The sequence below is a fragment of the Maniola hyperantus genome, chromosome 19 (assembly GCF_902806685.2).
Source record: "Maniola hyperantus chromosome 19, iAphHyp1.2, whole genome shotgun sequence".
In the NCBI taxonomy this organism is placed as follows: domain Eukaryota; kingdom Metazoa; phylum Arthropoda; class Insecta; order Lepidoptera; family Nymphalidae; genus Maniola; species Maniola hyperantus.
In genome coordinates, this window is record NC_048554.1 from 8639953 (window position 1) to 8651857 (window position 11905).

The 11905-nt window shown below is 34.3% G+C and overlaps 1 protein-coding gene across 6 annotated transcripts in view; it reads left to right on the forward strand.

Moving 5' to 3' along the window:
* The window catches only part of LOC117990947 (centrosomal protein of 162 kDa), a 30208-nt gene that overhangs the window by 11857 nt on the left and 6446 nt on the right, over positions 1-11905 (forward strand). For 4 of the 6 annotated variants that reach the window (XM_069505023.1, XM_034978449.2, XM_069505019.1 and 1 more), the window contains 3 exons: positions 179-694; positions 1197-1411; positions 2075-5298. In XM_069505023.1, the coding sequence (XP_069361124.1) occupies positions 179-694; positions 1197-1411; positions 2075-2287 (944 nt within the window). In that variant the 3' untranslated portion in view covers positions 2288-5298. Of the gene's footprint in view, positions 1-178; positions 695-1196; positions 1412-2074; positions 5299-11905 lie in introns of those variants that run through there. The other 2 variants (XR_011237877.1, XM_069505021.1) reach the window with 2 other exon arrangements.

An 11905-nucleotide genomic window follows, 5' to 3' on the forward strand; every position in this document is an offset into this window, starting at 1 on the left:
TATTACCTGTTATCAAAGTAACCATGATCCAAACAAACGTTCCTCCCAGTGTCGGGGAAAATACGCAGATAAACTTTCAGCTTTTATAAAATAACGAAGGTCTGGTACGGGCTGGCTCTCTTTCATTTTATCATATCTTGCATTTTACTCAATAATAACATATTTACTTCCTTTCTAGTAGCCTCAAAGTCGTCAACAGTAGAAGATAACAAAAAGAAATTGCTAGAAGAACGCATTGCCCGATTAGAACGGGAACTGAAAGATAAAGAAAATCATTTCCAAAGCATATTAGTAACGCTTCAAGAAAAGTTTGGCGATATGAAACAGAAGTATGAGAATCATATAATAGACGTGGAACGACAACTTATGGAGGATCGGAAAGTCAATAACAATTTGAAGAGTAAAATAAGTAAACTCAATCTGATAGACGCAGCAGTTCAAACAACATCTAAAAATCTTCATACCATAGGAACTCAAACATTACACAAATCTGATAGGGCATCGTCAGCTGTCAGCAGGTTAACACAAAACTCTGCGCTAATATTTAACAAGTTGAAGGAAGACAGTTATTTGGTGGCCACTATTAAAGGATTGCAAGCCGAGCTTACGGTGAAACAACGCACCATATCCAAGATTAATAGAGAGACTGAAGAGTTGAGGAAAAACTTGCGTAACCTACAAAAAGAAAAAGAAGGTGAACTAGATCATTTTTAGTTTCAATAAAGCTTGATTTAGCTATTATAATATGTTTGTGTGTGTGTGTGTGTGTTGTCGATTTACACGATGATTTAGTAAAACAAACGACTAAGTTTGAAACAAAAATACATTTTTATTTTTTTTCGTCCCAGTTTGTAATATTAATTTTTTTTAATAGATAGTGATTTAATTCAATTTTTTTTTGTGAATAGATACCTACTTAATGATAAAATTTATTTCATAGTTACCTACTTTCTAGACTAGTGCATAATGATAATAAATAAGATGTCTATCTTTGTTTCAGTTTTACTCAAATAAAATAAAATAATTAAAAATATTAAAAATATTTAATAAAAATCAAATAAAATATTTTGTGTGAATAGATAGTGATAAAATTCATTTTTTTTTTGAGATAATTAATGATAAAATTTATTTCATAGTTATATACTTTCTAGACTAGTGCATAATGATAATAAATAAGATGTCTATCTATGTTTCAGTTTTACTCAATTTGAATCCTCAAAAGAAAACCATCAGCAAGCAAGCGAAATCTACAGAGAACATAATGTCTCGCTTAAACACAGAAATGGATGCGGAACTGAGCGAGGCGAGAAAGCAAAAGGAAACGCTCATGGAAGACAGGATAGGCTTGCTGGCTTCGTTGAAACGCACAAATGAAGATTTGATACTATTGAAGAAGAAACGCATACAAGATGTAAGTCCCGTCAACTTTCTATTAAAACCGGCCAAGTGCGAGTCGGACTCGCGCAGCAAGGGTTCCGTAATTGGGTAATTTTTTTGGCATTTTGCACGATAAATCAAAAACTATTTTATGCATAAAAATAAATAAAAATCTGTTTTAGAATATACAGGTAAAGCCCTTTCATATGATACTCTACTTGGTATAGTTATCGTATTTCAAAATACTAATTATTTGTTCATGAACACATTTTTTTGTGATGTACCCACAATTACCTGTTATCTCCCAAAGTCACCATGATACAAACAAACGTTCCTCCCAGTATTTGGGACAATATGCATTGAAATTTTCAGCTTTTATAAAATAACGAAGGTCTGGCACGAGCTGTCTCTCTCTCTATTACCTACAAGCAACGTCCATGACCAGTGTCATACTAATTTTGACAGCTTCATAGAACACAATTTTTGTGCAGTACGCGGCAGAAAGTAATGTACATCGGCCTTTAGAATGAGATTTCGGCCTCTGTCACTCATAGCTATATGACGTTTTGTCGGTCAACGACAGAGACAATGCTCTTCAAATCCGGTATATCCTTCTAAAGATTGATGTACATTATTTTCTGCCGCATACTGTAAATAGCTCTTCTAAAGGTTTCTTCTATGCTTCTACGTTTTTCAGCTGCACACACTTCAACTGGCGCACGAGAAGGAATTGATGCAGATGAACATGCAGCTTTACCCTCTACACGAGGAGATCAAACTGCTGAACAGGACGGTGGAAATCCTGCAGGAGAGGGTTCGAGCCGCAGACGATAAGTTGCTGAAGCACCAGGCGGGCTGTAAAGCTGATATACATGCGGGCGGGGATAATCCTGTGTCGAAGATTAAATGATAATTTTTTGGTCCTTCGAATCCGTCGATGTTTATAGATAGGGCCTTATTGTAGATTTTTAAAAAGAGCTCCCTCCATACCATCGTACAAGAAATAACATACTCTTTATATTTTTAATTTTCATGGTGGCCATTTTGAATTTTTTATTATTTAGACTGAATCATATTTCAAGAGTCCTATTTGTTTCTGATTTGTTTAGCATATTATGATTGGCCAATCTTTATTCTTTAGGTATACATCGATGTCGCACTAGGTAAGATATTAAAGTTTTTGAAGCGAGGCTTCATAACGGACGTTTGGATAACCTACCTTGCAAAAAGTGAAACTAACGATGGCGACTTTGAAGCCACCTATGTTGCCATAAGAGTGAGCGAGATAGAGTACAAGTTTTATTTATATATAAACTAGCTGATGCTAGACTTCGTACGCGTGGATTTAGGTTTTTAGAAATCCTGGGGGAACTCTTAAATTTTCCGGGATAAAAAGTAGCCTATGTCCTTCCCCGGGTTGCAAGCTACCTCTGTACCAAATTTCGTCAAAATCGGTTGAACGGTTGAGCCATGAAAAGCTAGCAGACAGACAGACAGACACACTTTCGCATTTATAATATTAGTATGGATTTCGTAAGAAGCTTCGCTTCTATCGGGTTTCCCGTTTACCACACGGTTTTTAGGGTTCCGTTATCCGTACCCGAAGGATGCCAACGGGACCCTATTACTAAGACTCCGCTGTCCGTCCGTCTGTCAGTGGGCTGTACTTATCTCGTGAACCTTAATAAGTAGAGAGTTGAAATTTTAATAGAATATATATATATTTGTATTGCCGCTCTAATAACAAGTAATAAAAATTTCAAAATGGCCGCTGCAAAAATTAAATCAAAATTAAAGTGTTATTTCTTGTACGATGGTACGGAACTCTTCGTGTACGAGTCCGACTCGCACTTTAAAGGTAATTCTTGGATTTTTGTGTTATAATACTACGCAGCTTATAATAATAGAGTGTAGCTGTGTATATTTTTAAATAATAGGATAGGTATGCTATACAGATTTTTAGAAATGAAATTGATTTATTTTTAAAAATTTAACAGATTATATTATTTGAACAAAATTGACAGTAGGTATCCTTTACTTGTTGTCGTCAACAAGTACCTATATAATGTTGGTCCTAGAATATTTCTTGTGGGATGAATTTTGTTTCTATATTAGACTAGATTATTCTACTTATATTAAATAATGTTTTTCTTAACCCTTAATATAAAGTCGAAGAAGAATGTGGTGAACTAAGTATCTACCTAATCGTAATTTATTCATTGAATCAGTTCGATTAATTCGTTTAATACACTATTATTCTTATTTAGGTTTATTCTAAATAGGGATAATCACTACTAGTCAAATCAGCGACTTTTTATCAAATGTAAAAACGCTCGTTAGTTTTAAGTTTGCTAAATTGTATTTTAAATTATAGTACCTACGTCAAATGTTTATGATCGTCATGACGTAATCACGTCACATCTATGTATTTTATACTAGCTCCCATAATACTAACAATGGACGTGGATTTTGGAAGACCCTCTATTTAATAATTCCTTAAAAATAATTTATTTTGACACCATCCCAATTCTGTGTATAGTACGCAGCAGAAAGTAATGTACATCGACATTTAGAAGGAATAGCAGATTTGTAGAGCGTTGTCCCTGTCATTGAGACCGACAAAACTTCATATATGGAGACAACGCTCTACAAAGCCGAAATGTCATTCTAAAGGCTTATGTACATTACTTTCTGCCGCGTACTGTATTGTGTATAATAATTGAGTTGGTATCCTATTATAAGGCGAAACAGTTGACGATTGACATCTACATGCAAGCTTATTTATGACTTTTGGTTGTGCATTTTAGACACATATTAATTTTATATAGATATCGGTACTGAATCTGAGCACAACCTAATTTTAGCGTGTTCGCATCCTCTTCTTATTAATGTAAATATAAAAAGGACAGACGTAGTTTGACAGTTTTAAATTTAATTTTTAGATGGTAAAACCCGTGATTTTAGCGCACAGTCGCGAACCTACTGTTTAAATTTGTAGCGTGCACTAAAATTTAGAGGCCTTAAATGTAAAGTTCATGTTCTGTCCCTTTTTAGCATTGTTAAAAAGAAAAGGATGCAGATACTCTAAATTTAGTTTAGAGAAAGACAACGGAATCGGTGCCAGGTATGTTTGCACAAAAATGCATTTCATAATAATATTCTAATTCATGAAAATGCTGAAGATAAACAAAAATGTCTTAAGATCTAAATTAAGAATGAATGATGATAAAATAGGAATTTTAGTCGAATTGCATCTAGGTATATTTACCTATCTGTAAATTATAATTTGATAAATTTTTACAGACCTATTGGATATAGGTATATTACAGTTACACAATAGTATAATATAAGTTTGTTGCTAAGATTTTACAAATACTTAATGAGCACTAAAATTATGGCTTTACATTTTGTGGTATACGGTTTTGGGTATTTAGTTAGTAAACTGTATGTAGTTATTTACCTACCTACAAGTAAAGCTTATTTCACACTACGGGATATACTATTATATCCGGTAATTATAGTCCGGTCAAAATAGACATTCAAGGTTACATTAATTTACATAGAGCTAAATATTGGTACGAATGTTGGGAACACCAATATTGACCGCACTATAATAATCATATCCCGTAGTGTGAAATGAGCTTTACTATTTATGCGATCTTTGAGTTGAATGAACTGTGGTTTAAAAACATGTTTAAATAATAAAATGAGGAAATATCTGTATTTTGGTACCTTTCTTGTGTTTAATGTGGGTAGGTACATTTTATTATTAGTTTTAAATGTAGTTATGTACTGTTGTATTATAAGACATCTAGTCAATGTATTTTGGTGAGATTTATTCCTAGTCGTAACTCCACCCATGACGTGAAATAACTGGTGCCTTCAACGCCTTATAAAATATATAGATTGGTTTTGCTATAACCAGCTTTTTATTTACCTTGCCACTTTCCTACAACTAGAATTTAATACAGTGGAAACTCGATTAACCGGACTAATTGTTGTCATTATGGATTCGGATAATCGAATGTATGAAGAAAAGCGGGTTTTGTGCATATTATGTAATTCACTATAATAGTATTTTCAATTTTCAAAGTAAGATAACTATACCTAGTGGGATATCATAGGAAAGGGCTTTGCCTGTACATTCTAAAACAGATTTTTATGCATAAAAGTTTTTGATTTATTGTACAAAATGGCGGAAAAAATACCCGAGTATGGAACCCTCGGTGCGCGAGTCTGACTCGCACTTGGCCGAACAATTTTCGGAAACGTCACATAGGCATGAGTGACAGAGACAGCGCTTTACAAAGTCAAAATCTCATTCTAAAGGTCGATGTACATTATTTCTTGCCGATTACTGTAACGGCAAATGGGGCAGGCAGTTGGCACGTGGCAATAGGTAGGTCCGAAAGTCCATTATCCTGTTGTCGCGGAATATCATCAGGCAGAGAATTTCCTGTATCGATAAACGACAGACCAGTTGCGCAGGTTAGATTTCCAAAGGGTCATCAGCCGGAGCTGGTTGCTTCGACCGGTCTTTATTGAATAAACCCGTTATAAATGCATAACTTAACTCATTACTTGTATTTTTTCTTTTTAATCTTTATGACTTATTTAAATCGTTACATATCGGTACATAGGTAAGTACCTACCATTGATGTTGGAATCCCCCTCTACTTGATGAAGCATGTGGGCGGGGCAGGCGAGCCGCGGATATGAGCAAACGCTCATATCAAAGTCTTTTGAGCACATTACTATGGGCCATTTTTGCCCAATTGTCACCGTGATTAGAGCTGCCGTACAAAACTCGAAAAGATGCCGAGTTTTACTGTAATTATGAGTCGTATGCGAAATAAAAATGTGAGTCCGGGTAAATAAAGGAATTTCTTTCGTCCATAAGATAAAAATCTACTAAAATATTTGTAGATCGAGGCATAATCTCGAAAAATTATATCGGTTGACAATGTTAAGAGCGTTCAACACAATTACCGATTTTTTTGGAATTATTCATGTGCGAAGTGCTACAGATATTAGGAGTAATAACTGTTGAACTGTATTATGGCAACTCAGAATTTCTAAGTCAGTCGTTGTCTGTGGTCTGCACTAAGTGCAACCATGCTTTTGTCGTGTATCCTAATTATTAATAGAAATAGAAATTAAAGTGTCTTTAATATAGAAGGCTGAAGTTTTACTGGCTACAAGAATCCTCCAAGTACACCTATCATGGTTATGGACCCAGGTCACGCCAGAAGAAATTTAAAAAAAAAGAAAAGAAAAGAACGCCACGCCGCGAAATGGAGGAACACGACAAAAAGAACAAGTATGGCGTCACGCCATTTGCCGGCTCAAATTATAGTAACTGGTTGTTTAGAATAAAGATTGTATTGCAAGCGCAAAATCTATACAGTTACGTATTTTCGTCAGAATCAGAAGAAAAGCCGGATTCTACGAAGGAAGGAAAATGCATGGACATTCTGGTCCAATGCATTAGTGATACTCATTTGGAAATAATCAAGGAGTGTAAAACGTCAAAAGAATTATTGAAGAAACTTGATGATACTTTTGCAAGGAAAGGTATAGCGTCACAGTTAATTACAAGAAAAAGATTGTTAACCCAGAAATATGATGGAGTGGAAGGTCTTGAAAACTATTTCATTGTTTTTGAAAAACTGGTAAGAGAATTAAAAGAATCGGGCGCTCAACCTAGTGAGAGTGAAGTCTGTTGCTACATGTTATTGGCTATGCCTCCGGCATTCCAATATGTAGTTACGGCGATAGAAACCTTAAATAGTTCAGATATTACGTTAGAATTTATTAAGAAAAGATTATTAGATGAAGAAATTAAAAGAATAGGTTTTGGAACTCAAGAGGAGAGTGATGCATTTATATTGAATCAAAGAAAGAAACAGAATAATAAGAAATTTAATAATTCGCCAAGCAGCAGCACCAGCAGTTTCCCATTTAACTGTTATAATTGCGGGAAGCGGGGCCACCGGAAGGCTCAGTGCCGTTTTAGAAAAGCACAAGGCTCAGCTAATATTGTTCAGAAGGAAAGAGAAGATGAGGTTTCCTTTATGACATCTTCAGAAGCATTAGTAACACAGGAAAGTTCCAGAAAAATAGAGTTTATAGTTGATTCTGGGGCTACGGATCATCTGGTTAACAAAAGAGAATATTTTAGTAGGATCGAGAAGTTAGAGACCCCTATTAAAATTAATATTGCCAAGGACGGTGAGGTGTTAAATGCATATGAGTCAGGTGTTATTTATACAAAGGAGGTTAAATTGAAAAATGTGCTGTTTGTGCCAGACCTGCGGTGTAATCTGCTGTCAGTAAATAAAATTGAAAACTCCGGATTTGGGATAACCTTTGAAAATAATAGGTTGACTATTCACAAGAATAACAAAACAATACTAAAAGGTAATAAAATAAATAAGTTATACAGATTAACCCTAAATTTGAAAGATGAAGAATTATGTGCACAGAAAGCTTATAGCATTTCAGAAACTCAGAATGATTGGCATAGAAAACTTGGACATGCTTCAAAAGGAAAGTTAGAAAAATTGAAGTCTAGAAAACTAATATCTTTTGAAAACTCAAATAAAGAAATATTATGTGAACCTTGTTTAAAGGGAAGACAGACTAGATTGCCATTTGCAGAATATAATTACAAAAGTAAGAGAATTTTAGAAGTTATTCATTCGGATTTGTGCGGTCCAATTAATCCAGCGACATATGGTAACAAGAAATATATTTTAAGTTTTGTTGATGATTACAGCCATTTTACAACAGTCTATTTGTTAGAAAGCAAAACGGAGGTGCTACAGTGTTTCAAGAAATATGTAAATTTGGTAGAAACCCAATTTGATAAGAAAATATCTAGATTTCGGTGCGATAATGGGAAGGAATATGACAACATAGAATTTAAAAGCTATTGCGAAGAAAAGGGAATAAAAATTGAATTTACAATAAGCTACACACCCCAGCAAAACGGGAAGTCAGAAAGATTCAACAGAACTGTTGTAGAAAAGGCAAGAACTTTATTAGCCGACACAAGTTTGGAAAAACAATTATGGGGAGAAGCGGTATACAGTGCTACCTACATAATTAACAGAATTCCAACCAGCAGAGGTGTCATACCTGCTGAGATTTGGTATGGTAGAAGTCCAGATTATTCTAAAATAAAAGCCTTTGGTACTGAGGCATATGTACATATTGGCAAGGAGCACAGAAATGGAAAGTTTGATGTGAAATCAAAGAAGTATTACATGGTTGGCTACTGTGATAATGGATATAGACTCTGGGATTCCGAGCTGAAGAAAATTATTAGAAGTAGAGATGTAATATTTAATGAAAAACCAAGAAGTAACATGGAAACTTTTACATACATAGAAGAAGATGACTTACCATCAAACTTGCCATTGCCTTGTAGAGAAAAGAGCCAGAAAGATCAATCAATAAGTAGTACTGAGAAAAAAAGTACAGGAAAGACATCTACCGAACCTTATCAAGAAATAAATGATACAGAAAGGGAACAGAGACAAAGAAAAAGACCAGTATGGTTAGAAGACTATGAGACATTCCATGCTGCATACATTTCTCAAGAATTTATAAATGATGAACCAAGGACATTACAAGAAGCAGTGGAAAGCGTAGAAAGTGACAGATGGAAAGAAGCAATGGATAGCGAATTGCAGTCACATGAGAAACATCAAACATGGACTATGGTAGAAAGACCAAAGGATAAGGAAGTCATAGAAAGTCGATGGGTATTTCGAAAGAAATCAGATAATAACTACAAAGCCAGGTTAGTGGCAAAAGGTTTCCAGACTTCACAATATGAAGAAACATATGCTCCTGTTGGAAGACTCACACTAAAGATAGAACAGTTGGATGTGAAAACTGCTTTTCTCCATGGCATACTTAAGGAGGAGATATACATGAGTCTACCAGGTCAGCATAATAGTGAAAAAGTGTGCAAACTTAACAAGTCAATTTATGGCTTGAAGCAAAGCCCAAGGTGTTGGAATAAAGTATTCCACATAGCTAAAAATAGAGAAAATAGCAAAAGAGTAAAACACATTGATATAAAGCATCATTTTATTAGAAACTTAATAGAACAGAATGTTATTGTATTGGTGTATATTAACACTTCAGAACAAGTTGCAGATGTGTTGACTAAACCGCTGCACAAAAATCTTTTTAATTATTTTAGAACCTGTATGGGAATAGAAGAGTGTTAGTAAATATTAATAGTTATTAGTATTACTCAATTTAAAGAATAAATATCGTTTTATTTGTTTACATTATTGGTTGTTTTTTAGATTAAATTGTCAAAACTTAATTGTCAAAGAATATTTTTGTCAAAGATTAAAAAGTATAGAATAACAGAAGGATATAAAAAGTCATAGATTATGAAAGTTGTAAAAGTAAAGTTAGGTAAAAAATGTCAGAAAACTAAGATAGTGTGTAGAAGTATGAGATTGAAGAAATTCAGGGTTGAGGAGGAGTGTTGAACTGTATTATGGCAACTCAGAATTTCTAAGTCAGTCGTTGTCTGTGGTCTGCACTAAGTGCAACCATGCTTTTGTCGTGTATCCTAATTATTAATAGAAATAGAAATTAAAGTGTCTTTAATATAGAAGGCTGAAGTTTTACTGGCTACAAGAATCCTCCAAGTACACCTATCAATAATAAAAAGGTTGAAATATTTAAGAACAAGCCTTTTTTAAAGATCTATTGCTAATGAATTATTAATTTTATTGAAAAATAATAATCCTATCAAATCCTTATTCTTGCGGAAGACGTTTACTAAATTATACGATTTTGAGTGCGTCTTTAGTTAACATATAACCACGAAAAACACATATAATAAACACATTCTCTGGTTATTTCTAACAGACATTTATTTCTAACATACAAAAACTACAGTGATATCAAAACTCAGTCTTTCACACGGTAAATACTCAAAGCCCCGTTTGTTTTAGTGGTTTACTAAAACATCGGAAACACACGAGTATCTCGTAATGCCTACAATAAGAGAAGATAGACATAGCAATGCTAAGAAACATAAGGCCAAGCTATCCATACGAATACGTCCATACGAATAGTCTTACAGTGTCACTTAGAAGAATATAAGAACTGTCTTGTGGGCACTAAAGCCACCGAAAGCACATGTGCACAGAGCTTGAAGGTTTTCTTTCAGAAAAAAAATCCTTAAAGTCACAATTGTACAAAATTTATTGGAGTACCTTAATTACAAATTATAGACCTATCTCAGTGCTAACAATGCTTTCAAATGTCATCTAGAAAATTCTGAACAACCAGCCAGCCAGCTTCTTGAATAGACATAACATATTATTATCTGAGAATCAGTTTGGTTTACGGAAGGGAAAGTATACAGAAGATGCCATCAACCTTCTGACTGATCAAATTGTTAATCGTATAGAAGCTAAGAACAAAGTAGTAGGCGTGATTATTGATCTCACCAAGGCTTTTAATACCGTCTCTGTTCCTATTCTTGTAGGCAGATTAGAAGCTATTGCTATAAGGGGTATATACACTAAGTATCTTCAAGGATTATCGCTGCGGTCGGGGAAAAAAGATGGCCAGCAAACAAAACAAATTCATACAAAAATTTTCTTCATTTTCAAACAAACAAAGAACTTGCGAAGTGGTCCCACGCGTCAACGCTCTTAATTTTGGGCTTGCGTGTGTCGATAATTTTATCGATAGTGTATTTTGTTAATCTTCTTGTGGTACCTATTGTTATAAAAAGTTTAAGTACTATAGCATAATTTATAGTAGGTAGTAATACAACAATAGTAGATCTATTTATATAATAAGACTTCCTCCGGCCTGACTGACAGACTGATCTATTTACTATCTAGTCTATCAATATACTTATATAAATTCTATCATTCCGCACATGGCCAGCGTGGTAGACTACGACCAAACCCTTCTCACTCTGAGAAGAGACCCGTGCTCTGCAGTGAGCCGGCGATGGATTGATCATGATGATGATGGACAACAATAGATTGCATATTTTATACTTTGCCAAAACAAGACGGGTATATCATGGATTGACTAGGTATTCTAAAGAATGACTGAATTAACTATAGACATTTCCGGTACCATTATTGATTTTGAAATCGTAAGAACAGGATCTCGGCTGAAGTGAGAAGATTGGTAACTTAGGTAGGTACATACTGATATTTAACATACATATAAGTCGAGTTGAGAACCTTTTTTTCGAAAGTCTGTTAGAAATCGTCATGTATGTAAATAAATTTAAACAATGCCATACCATCTTTAACTGCCCTTTAAGATAGCCAATAATTATGACGTATTGATAATTATTATCGATATCGACTTCCAATTGTTACACATCACTATTTGTCAGTGGCTTGTGTATTGCCAGTGACGTACAAAAATTTTCACAATAATTTAATGTGAAGTGATTACTTCGAGCGACATGTACTTTATATAGTGAAACATGTTTTTCAGATGTTTGCACAATAAGCACAAT